A 12,229-nucleotide genomic window follows, 5' to 3' on the forward strand; every position below is an offset into this window, starting at 1 on the left:
CAGAAGGACCGAAGTACACTGCTGAGGGGAGCAGCGGGCAGCAGGAGAGGTCTGCGCACCATGTGGGACCCTCCTCCGGTGGCCGGGGAGCAGCCGGGGATCGAACGGGAGCCGCAGAGGCCGCGGGCAGCTTCGCAACCCAGCGCTCAACCGCTGCTCCACCGGGGAGGCCCCTGTTTCATATTTTTGAGATAGGAATAGCATATCTTTAGTTTGCCACCTTTATAAGCTAAAGAATGCATTTATTACATACAGCAAATAACATGTATTACTTATATTAATATATGTATCCTCCTTCCATACTTAAAGAGATAGAAGCAATAGCAAAGGGGAGTTGTAATGGCAAAGGTAGAATTTGATGCACAGCAAGAAAAGAGAAAGGAGAAGAAAAAGGAAGAACCAGTGAGGAAAATTAGGGAGAATGGAGTGCAAGGACTGAGAGAAACAGGCAACAGGAGAAATAGGAGCAAATAAATAAGGGGTAGATGAAAAGAATAGTGAATAAAGAAAAAGTCCACAGGACAAAAGGGAGAAGCAAGCAAGCTGGGGGCAAAAGGAGAATACTGAGAAAGAAGGGGGCCTTATCAGATTGGCACTTAACTCTATTAGCATCAGTGTTGTTTTTATTTTAAATCATAAGGAAACTTTAACATTCATTTTTTTTAACTTGGAGTTTTTACATTATGTGGCTGCTCATGACTATAACTTTAATTGGAAAACTATATGCCATTAGCAGCATATCTTCCCCCTACAGCATATGAACCATATGAAAAACAATCTGGGAATATTTTCCAGAATAGTAATCTTTATATTCAATATTCCATAGCCTGTAGTCGTTTGCGAGCCCACCTTAAAACACGTGCTCTCTTTATTCTCTGTTTAGATTTGATTCTCCCACATTTTGATATCTTTGAAGAGGACACAACTTATTTCATCTCTTTTATGCTTGCCTCCCACAGCAGTGTTAATAAATAGAAAACAATAAATATTTCAATGAATAACTGAGAGTATTATGTATAAAAAATGAAGTGCTCAACACTAGCAGAAATGTGACATATGATAAAGTGGACATCTCATCTCACAAAAATGACATTGTCAATCAAGTATTCAATTTTCTTTCTATTCTATAATAAACTAAATCTTGGTATAGGTGCAGGGGAAACAAAGTAAAACATAGTTGCAGGCTTAAAAATTCAAATCCCTGTAGTTTCACCTCTTTTTTGTTCTGTGCCTCTAACTTCATCAACTAGCCTAACTACTTCATGCTCTGAATAGCAAAGGAAATAAATTTATTGTACATATATTCTATGTTATGGTAGAAAGTGAGAAAGTGACATAGATGAGACTGATGGACAGTCTCAGCAGGTTAACTAGGTTATTCATTCCAGGTATTCTGTGCTCCTTCTTCTCCAGGTGTGCTGATATGCCTTGCTCTAACTCAAATAATTATATTTGAATAGCTGTGTGCCTGAGCCCACCTTTCTTTTCTACTGGTATTCACCCATCTGAGTGTTTTTTTGTGGCATCAAATTAAGAAAGCATAAGGCTGTGTTCTCTAAATTTTCCAACAGACATCAAGTCCTGAAATTTTCCATCAAAGGGCACAAAAAAGAAAGGATATATTTAAATTGCTACACCATCAGAGTCTTTATCTTATTACTGAATTCCTATCCTGATTTGTGGGGTTTATTTTTAACTGATACTATACATGGCAGTTAAGCAGTATTTTCTGATAACATTGACATGTTAATATCTAGCTTGACTTTCTAAGATCAACTGCATTATCCACTAGTCAGTGCAAACACAACTACATTTTTATTTTTTAATTTTTTTATTTTTTTAATTTTTTTTTTTTTAATACCAAATGTATTTTATTTTATTTATATATATAAAACTTTGTTTTTTTAATTTTTTAATTTTTTTACATCATTGTTCTTTTTTATTTAAATATTTTATTTTATATAATTCTTACATCTTTTTTCATCTTTGCACAATGTAAGCATTTTCATTTTGGTTATATTCCCCATACAATTGCACCTCCCCCCTTATTTTGACTCTAGTCCTTCCTTTCCCTGCCTTCCCTCCCCCGCCACCTCCATAGTGTGTCTCTGGTTTATAGTTGCTTGTTGATTTTGATTTTTACTTTGTATTGATTAAGTCTTTTTCCTGGTCTCTTATTTAGGTTTTCTAAATTCCTGCTATGAGTGAGACTATCCAATATTTACATTTTTAAAGGCTTGTGGCTGGGTTGATAAATGACTTACCTAAGGCCAATTATTTTGATTTGTTTTAATCTCCTGGATTTATGGCCTGAGTGTCATTTCAATGACAGTTAAATGTAGTTATTTTGACAGATGAGTTTATCCCAATTTCTGTTATTATTAAGTAGTTCAAAGTTTTTGAACTGGCTCATTTGTCAGTTTTATGATGTACCTGGGTGTAATTTCATTTTGAATTAAGAATGCTTTCCTGCTTCATTTCCCATTGATCTCAGGTTCCATTTCATTACTGTCTTTAGAATGTAGCCAAGTGGGAGAGGTTAAGAAATGTTTCAGTTTAGAACCATAAATTTACACTGACTGTCATATTTAAATTTGCTTATATAAATACAGAACATCTGTGTAGCTAGTCAAATATTTATTTTTTCCTCTTCATCAGATGAGAAGAGAATATTTGCAAGCCTAGTGTGTGAAAAACACTGATCAACATTCTGTGTTAATTTTACAGGTGATGGAAGTCAAAGGGCAAATGATCCATGTCCCAGAATCTAACTCAGTTTTATTCCTGGGCTCTCCGTGTGTGGACAAGTTGGATGAACTTATGGGGCGAGGGCTGCATCTTTCCGACATTCCGATCCACGATGCCACCCGAGATGTCATTTTGGTTGGTGAACAGGCAAAAGCCCAAGACGGCTTGAAGAAGAGGATGGATAAATTAAAGGCAACTTTAGAAAGAACTCACCAGGCCCTGGAAGAAGAGAAAAAGAAAACTGTCGATCTTCTATATTCCATCTTCCCGGGCGACGTAGCCCAGCAGTTGTGGCAGGGACAGCAGGTGCAGGCTAGAAAGTTTGATGACGTTACCATGCTCTTCTCGGACATCGTGGGCTTCACGGCCATATGTGCCCAGTGCACCCCTATGCAGGTGATCAGCATGCTGAATGAACTGTACACCAGATTTGATCACCAGTGTGGATTTTTGGATATTTATAAGGTAAATGAGTTTATTTATTCTATATAAATACTTTATTTATTTTATTTTTAACATCATTATTCATTTTTAAACAATATTTGCTTCCCCCCACCCCCTCAGGTGTAGTCCCCATAGAATTTCCTTCACCAATACACCCGTGCACCATCACCTCAGTCCCCTGTGCTCCTCCCTCCCTCCCCCTGATCTCTCTCCCTCCTCCTCCCCTGCTGGATGTCTCTGATATATAATTGTCTGTTTTTGATTTGTTGTGTTTTGTACTGTTATTATTTTTAAACTGATGTCTTATTTGGTTCCCCTGTATGCCTGCTATAAATGAAGCCATCCAATATTTTTCTTTTTTCTTCTGACTTATTTCACTGATCATAATTCCTTCTAGCTCCATCCATGTTGCTGTGAATGGCATGAGTTTTTCTTTTTGATTGCTGAATAATATTCCATTGTGTATATGTACTTTTTGATAGTAAATATTGATCTTAATTAAATTGCAAGGATACAATTATTTTAGACTTCCTAGTAAAACATAGATAGCTCTCAATTGAGAAATTTTATATGTAGAATACAGATGTTTATGCTTTATGAATAAACTTGTATTACAATTGATTTATAAGATGAACATAGGTAACTGAATCATGACATTGCTCACTAAGAAAAAATTCTGTACAACTGGGCCTCTGAATTCATTGTCAAAATGTTAAACTGGCTCAAGTCTAAGTAAAATTTAACCATGTAATAAGTTTTTTTTAGAGATCAGGTTTCTAATGTAAACTAAGAATTTTATGTTAACAGTTAAAAAGAAGTGTTATGTTAAAAATGGATAGTTGAATCATGGTTAATCAGTATTTTGCACTGTATTGTTAACTAAGTGAATTCCCTTTAATTCCAAGTGAAAAAAAGTAAATATTCTAGTTATTGCCCAAATAATGATTTTTTTTAGTGAAAACACTTTAATTTTCCAACTGCATAATGAAAGATCTTTGAAAATGATTAATAGTCAACATTGTTGGGTCAGAGTTGCTGAACTACTTATTCATTTCTTGTTAAAATAAGCAATATTTTGAGTAATTCAGTCTCAATCTCTACCTAATGAATAACTCTAACCTTACATAGAATTCCATATGGATTGCAGTATCCTTTTTAATATGAAGGGCACCAGGTACTTTTAGTGTAAACAGTAGAGAACTGTAGCTTTTAATTTTCTTCTTTATTAATCCATCTAGAACACTACATTTTAATATGATCATAAACTGATTTGGATGTTCCACCTTATTATCCAGAGGGGTTTTCATTAAGGTGTATCTCCTTTAGTGAGAGGAGACACTATTATGTATATAGTACATAGCCATTGTTGATTAATTTAATGAGTCTCTTTTGAGGGGTGAACATTCAATGTGAAGTATATGTGTGTTGCTTTATTATATACAAAGCAAGTTTTCTTGTAAGTTATATTTTATAAGATTGGTAGAGGTAACTACATATCCTAAACCAGAGGAACACTACAGTGAGTCAATCACAGTTATACCCAGTTATTTCCAGAAAAGCAAGAAGATTGGCTTGAATTTGCCAGCACTCCAATTCCTCAGGCTCCAGCACAGCTGCACTAATCTGCCTGATCGCCCCTCTCCTGACCCTAACCTCTGACCTGCTTTTTTAGCTCCCTCCAGCTCAAGTGGTCTCAAGTTGGTTTTACCCTGAGTTCATACAAACTAAATGAGAATTACAAATAGGTAAGCAGATTCTTCTTTTGAAAAATAGGGGAATATCTAATTTAAATATAAGCATCAGTTAGGTTTTAAGAAATAGAGAAAATTCATGTCTTCTGAGGTTACCAAAAAACAATTTCAAGGTTTAAAACTTTAATTACATTTCACAGGCATCCCTTCCCTTGAGATAAGCTCAAAGTGAAAAAGAGAAAATCTGTGCGAATATCTCGCATGATCTTCATTTTCCTATATGTTATTAAACCAGCAGTATTTTACAATTATTTAGAAGTTTTAATGTCCAAAATGATCTTTTTCTTTTAACAGTACCCAAGATCATGCTTTCTATCTTTTGCACGTGTGTGTGTGTGTGTGTGTGTGTGTGTAATATTGAAAAATAAACAAAACAACTTTGAGTCACAAATTCTCTTAAACTTGCTTACAGAGTTTGAGCAATAGTTATAAAGTAATATGATTTTAGAGCAAAAGATTTTAAACTTTGATGCCAGTGTTTATGTGGATGTGTTTGGGCTAGGCATATAGGGCAGTTAACATTAAGTAAAAAGTCAACATAAATAATGTACTCTATATAATATTTTGCTTATGAGGTTTTATAGGGTATAGTGAATGAACAAAATAAAGAAGCAGTGACTCTGACTTTATAAGCCAGTGGAGATAATAGGAGTAGTGATAAGAGTAGTAGTGGTGGTAGTAGTAATGATGGCATTGGCTATTAAGGTAAGCAATAAGGGCTTGGCCTTACTTTATATTTTTGCCTCTTCAGCCCCATCATTTAAAAATAAGGGGGAAGCATGTAAAGGAGGAGTCCTCCCTGTTCTCCCCATTCCTTTCAGCCAAGGTGGTGTCAGTGCTATCTTAAATACACTCCTTAGTCTTTGTTTTCTCACCTTTAACTACTTTCTCACTTTACTCCAGTTCTGTAACCTATGAAAAGAATATACTAAATGTACCGACCTCACAGTGCTATTGCAAGCATTTCAGTGAGCTGATATGCAAAGAGCTTAAGCTAACACCTGGTAGATAATAGTAAATGTAAACATAAGCTTCCATTGTTATTTCTAAGCCAGGTATACCTAGGAATATGGGAATGTATGTGTAATTTGATTATTTGGTATATATGAAAATAACTGTAGTGTGCCCAGTGCTTATTAGGAAAGAATAAAATATGATCTTATTTACTTGTCATGACTAACCTGTGGAATTGTTGTTACACTGTCTCTGTTTTCAGATAAAGAAACTGAGTTTCAGAAAGATTAAATAACCCAGATCGTATAGGTTATAAATCATAATTTGAATCAATATATGTCTCATTATAAAACCTAAGCTTTCCCACAAAATAATGAAACAACAACAGTTCTTTTTTTTTTTTTTTTTTAAATCAGCTTGCTTGTGTAACTCTAGAAAATGTTAGTGATAAAATACTTTCCTCTGTAAGGGTGGGAGAAGCAAGGCATGCCATGGCAAGTTTCATTCTTGGTTTTCAAACATCAATGTAATTCAACATTGAATATCAGAATTAGGTTTGGAGAAAAGGGGAGAAAGGCAAAATGGGGGAACCAGAACTGCTGAGACCATCATTCTGTTAGATCAGACAATCTGATGCTGAGAATCTGAACAATATGAAGTTCCTATTCATAAGGAAGTTAAGTATTCTTGTCCTTGTGCAAAAGCTGAGTCCTGCAAAGTAAGAATGAACAGGAACGCAGAGTCACTCTAGGGCAAGATGAGGTGGTCAGAAATACCAGGACCAGACTTAGGGAAAGAGGATACATAGAAACCCTCTAAAGTGTAAGGGGAACCGAGTAACAACCTCATCAAAGGATATAGAGATGGCCACTGAATTTTTATCGGCTAATACAGAAGTTAGACTCACAGAGATGAGAAAGTTAGCAGGTTAGTCCTAATTCCTTCTTGAAAGTAAATATATTTGGGACTTCTTTTTGTCATTGATAAAATCTGAAAATTGATAGTATTTGAAAAGTACTACATTCCTTGCATTCTTTTGGAAATCTCAGAAAACCAATGGGAACACTGTGTTGATTTTTATAAGCTCCAAATCTACATAAATTAAAAGGGCTGGAATAACCCTCCAATTAAAAGGGTTAGAAAAACCATTAAGATCATTATGTTTTACTGAATACATATAAATAAATTGTTCTGCTTTAGTGTCCTAGTAAGTATTGGCTCTTACTAACTATTGCTCTTTAAGTACTTTGTGGAGGGAAAAACCTAAATACCCATGGTAACCAGGTTTATATGAAAAATTACCAATTGCTTTTTTAAAGTTTATTTTATGTATTTTTTACATCATTTCTCATTTTTGTACAATGTATGCATTTTCATCTTGGTTATCATCCCTGTAAAATTCCCACCCCCTTTGTTTTGATCCTACTCCCTTCTCCTCTCCCCCCCGTAGTGTATCTCTGCTTTATAGTTGTCTGTTGATTTTGATTTTTGATTAGTGTTATTATAATTAGTCTTTTTCCTGATCCCTTATTTAGGTTTTCTAAATTCCTGCTATGAGTGAGACCGTCTGGTACTTTTCTTTTTCTTTCTGGCTTATTTCACTGTACATGATCCCTTCCATCTCCATCCATGTTGCTGCAAATGGCATGAGTTTATCTTTTTTGATTGCTGAGTAATATTCCATTATTTATATGTACCACATCTTCTTGATCCAATCATCTATTTTTGGGCATTTAGGTTGTTTCCATAGCTTACTTATTATAAATAGTGCTGCAATAAACATAGGTGTGCTGGTGTCCTTTTGAATTCACCCAAAGCAGTGATAGTGAAGAAAAAGATAAACAGCTGGGCCTACATCAAATTAAAGAGCTTCTGTACAGTAAAAGAGACAGTAACCAAAACAAAGAGAGACCCTACTGACTGGGAGAAAATTGTGCACACAACGCTAATGACAAAGGACTGATCACAAAAATCTACAAAGAGCTGATGAGACTCAACAAAAACAAAGAAAATAACCCAGTCAATAAATGGGCAGAAGAGCTAAAAAGAAACTTCTGTAAAGAGGAAATGCAAATGGCCAACAGGTATATGAAAAAAATGTTCAGCATCACTTGTAATCAGGGAAATGCAAATCAAAACCACAGTGAGATACCATCTTACACCAGTGAGAATGGCACATATTAAAAAAACTAGCAACAACAAATGTTGGTGAGGATGTGGAGAAAAAGGAACTCTCCTGCAGTGCTGGTGGGAGTGCAAACTGGTCCAGCCACTGTGGAAAGCTGTGTGGAGGTTCCTCAATCTGCTAAAAATGGAACTTCCATATGATTCAGCCATCCCACTCCTAGGTATTACCCAAAGGATCAATTACTTTAATGTCCCAGAGAAGCTGAGAGCAGGCCAGCCCTTCTGATGCAGATGTCTGGGTGAGCATGCTCTAGGCTGTACTGACATGCTGTGCTCAAAGTTTGAAAATTAGTTAGGGAGCTTTATCAGACTTGAATCCTCATCCTTAACGTCCTTGGGAAGAGTGGAAAGCAGATGTTTCTCACATAAAGTTAAAAGGCTACAGAAATCTCTACTGCAAGAATTTTGATTTGCCTTGTCATTTGACAATATGGAATGCCAAAGCGAGGCTTCAGAAAATTGACAGAATCTCAAGGATATCACTCCAATATGAACTGAATAAAAAAAAAAGCTTCCTTTCATCCCACTGTTTTGTCTTATAATAATTGCTTAAAATACTTAGTTATTAGGTTTTTCTTGGAATTTTATAAATACTTACATATCATTATACTCAATTTTCTACCACTGACAGTACCATGTAGTGAGGAGCCACTGATTAATTCCCCCCCCCAAGATTTACCTGTTTTTTTGCTTTAATAATCACTCTCAATAATCACTTTAATAATCACTCTTTAATATACACTCTCAAAGTCAAAAACTACTGGAGATTTATACTAGCTCTTTTTAGTGGTTTCAGTCAACATTGATGCCATTTGCTTTTGACTGGAAATGAAATGACAGTGTCAACTGTAAGTCAAGAGAAGGGGAATTTCTATGGTAAAAAGCTTATTCAGTTAATTCATTCACTCATTCAATAAACATTGTGACTGAATTGATAACAGGGCTTGATGCCCAGAGAAATTTACGAAATGTTATGGAAATTTGTGTGTATTTTTAGCACAACTTTAATGAGTAGAAAAAAACAAATTTATATGCTTTAGGAGGTACAGTGAAAGTCACAGATAAGCATTCTGTTCTGATACCTTTTCTACTGGGGGGGATTATATTGTCACTTTCAAAATACCACATTGTTCTAAAAATTACCTGATGAGGCTTTTACCTCACTTATATTATTGCCTTTGGCAAGGACGTAGGCTGGAAATAAAGGAGAAACAAGGGAAAGGAATATTTTTTTCCCTGTTTGTTCTTTCCTTTCAGCCTAAGCTGTTGAATTCTTTTGCTGTCTTAAGTGCAGAGCTGGGATTCCTCGTATTTCCACCTGTAACCATTTGTTTTCCCTCACTGCTTCAGTTTCAACACCTATAAATAAATATTAATTGTATCTACCTCAGATTTTATGAGCTCTTAAATGAAACATGTACAAAATGTTTAACAAGATCTGGTTTACTGCGAGATCTGGGTTATGGTAGTAAATATAAATGTTAGCTGAGGCTTCTCAAAGTGTATCTGGGCATATATGGGATGTGTGTGTGTGTGTGTGTGTGTGTGTGTGTGTGTGTGTGTGTGTGTGTGAAAGAGAGAGAGAGAAAGGTACATGCTTGAGTGTGCATGAGTATTGCGTATCCAGTGCTTCTTAGAAATAGAATGCTTATTTGCTTGGGTTAGTTATTTCAGGTTATCAGAATGGCATTTTATGCTGAAGACTATGAAGAAAGAAGGGTAGGGAGAGGGTAAAAGTAGGGACAAGAGAGGTAGCTGTTTGAAATATGTTATTTGTTTCCTTTCATTGGGTCCTCATATCAATAGATCCTCTTCCTTGTATTTCTTGTCTTCATGGGTGATTTTTATCTGAGCAGCTTGAATTGCAATATGGAACTTATAAAGAAGTAAGTGTTTATTAAAGTGGCATTGACTTGTGCAATGTCTATGACCATCACTATGAAACTGAACCTAGAATGTTGATTTTTTAATATTCTAATATGAAACTCCAGCTTCTTTTCCTTCTGTATTCAGTTACATCTTTTAATATTGTAGCAAACTCAAAGGCAGTTAAATGGGTCAATTAATTTGGATTGCCAAGCAGAAATAAAAAATTGATGAAGTGTCTTGCTGAATTTATGAAGTAAAGTACTTGGGGTTGTTTTTATCCATATTGATTTTAAATTTACCAAGACTGTTGCAAGTGCAGAGAGTGATAATTTTTATTTTTTATTATCAACTATTATGATATGTCCTCTCCAACTTCATTTTCGAAGGCATGACCTCTGACATGAAGGAATTTGAGGTGCAGCCTTTGGAAGGATAATGAGGTTTAGTTAAGATTAGAAGGAAGAGACCCCAGGATTGTATCTCTGCATTATAAGGAGAGCAGAGTTCTCTCTCTCTGCCATGTGAGGATACAGGGAGTAGGTGGGCATTTGCAAGCCTAGAAGGGAGCCCCTATTGGCAAACCAGATCAACCTGGACCTTGATATTGGAGTTCCCAGCCTCTAAATCCATGAGAAAGGAATTCCTGTTATTAAAACTCTATTCCATCCATGCTATTTTGTTATTGCAGCCAGAATGGAATAAGGCATCTGGGAAATAGATATAAATTCTTAAAACAGTCTGAAAATTTATGATATAAATCTCTAGCAAGCTTTCTGAGTATACAAGGACCATGTTGCTAGAATTTTCTCTATCTCTAAGGATAAATGTTACCCCAGGATATACGTGAAAAAGTTTTCACTAGCTTTACAGTGTTTGTGTCATTAACTGATCTCTCTTTAGTATTTCAATAAATTGTAAACATTTTGAACTCAGTGTTTTCCTCATCACAAACACCTTTATCAAAACAGTACGAGAGGTGCAGCAGACTCCTCCCGTCATGCCCGCTGCTCCCCTCAGCAGTGTATTTCAGTCAGTCTGCCTGTTCTGTTCCCTGCTCTGTCTCTGGTGAATCCTCTCACCCTCCCGCTCACCTGGCCTGTACCCCGGTTCTTGTATAAATAAATAATAAATTAAAAAAAAACAGTATGAGAAACTTTTAGTTTGTATGCATATTGCAATTGTAAGTTTTACTCCAATAAGTTTATTTTAAAAATTCACTTAAAATATCAAGTTTTCTTCATAAATAATTAATGCCATCAGGGCCTCCCCGGTGGCGCAGCGGTTGAGAACTGGGTTGCGAAGCTGCCCGCAGCCTATGCAGCGCCGGTTCGATCCCCGGCTGCTCCCCGGCCACCGGAGGAGGGTGGCGCGCAGACCTCTCCTGCCGCCCGCTGCTCCCCTCAGCAGTGTACTTCGGTCCTTCTGCCTGCTCTGCTCCCCGCTCTGGCTCTGGTGAATTCTCTCACCCTCCCGCGCTTCTGACTGTACCCAGTGCTTGTATAAATAAATACAATAAATAAATAAATCTTTAAAAAAAAAAAGAATTAATGCCATCAGATAATCACTTTTATTAACCTGAGGTCATTTAGCAAAGAATTTATGGCAAGCTTTACAATATGAATATGTTAGTTAGGGTCCATCAAGGTTTGTTTTTAAATTTTTAAAATTATTTTTATTATAAATTATTTCCCTCCTTACATTGTTGTAGTCTCCATAGGTCTCCTACCATTGTATCACCCGTGAACCATCACCATCTTCCCTTGTGTTCATCTCACCCCTGTTTTGCTCCTCTCATTCCCTCCTTTGCTGCATGCCTCAGTTCTATAGGATCAGCTTGCTAGTTTTGACTTTTTCTTGACCATTTGTTTGGTTTCTCTATATTCCACATGTAAGTGTGACCATCTGGTATTTATCTTTTTCCTTGTAATTTTGGTTAGCATAATCCCCTCCAGCTCCACCATGTTGTTGTAAATGGCATGAGCTTGTCTTTTTGATTGCTGAGTAATATTGCATTGTGTAAATATACCACAACTTTTTGATCCCTTTGTCTACTTTGGGGCATTTGGGATGTTTCCATCTCTTGGCTGCAATAAACATAGGAGTAAAAGTTTCCTTTCAAAGTGTGTTTCTGTGTCCTTTGGGTAGATTCCTAGGTGTGGAATCACTGCCTCTAGGGTAGATCCCTTTTTAGTGTTCTGAGGCACCTCCACACAGCATAGTGTGGCTTGGCCCATCAAGGTTTGTAATACCTAGGTATTGGATTAGTTTACTAAAAT

The 12,229-nt window shown here is 36.2% G+C and overlaps 1 protein-coding gene across 1 annotated transcript in view; it reads left to right on the forward strand.

The window, feature by feature from the left end:
• The window catches only part of GUCY1A2 (guanylate cyclase 1 soluble subunit alpha 2), a 299,132-nt gene that overhangs the window by 176,977 nt on the left and 109,926 nt on the right, over positions 1-12,229 (forward strand). The window contains exon 5 of the mRNA XM_037505696.2: positions 2,728-3,213. Within this exon, the coding sequence (XP_037361593.1) occupies positions 2,728-3,213 (486 nt within the window). The remainder of the gene's footprint in view (positions 1-2,727; positions 3,214-12,229) is intronic.

This window comes from Talpa occidentalis, unplaced genomic scaffold (genome assembly GCF_014898055.3).
Source record: "Talpa occidentalis isolate TD23 unplaced genomic scaffold, MPIMG_talOcc4v2.1 talOcc4.12, whole genome shotgun sequence".
NCBI classification, from domain to species: domain Eukaryota; kingdom Metazoa; phylum Chordata; class Mammalia; order Eulipotyphla; family Talpidae; genus Talpa; species Talpa occidentalis.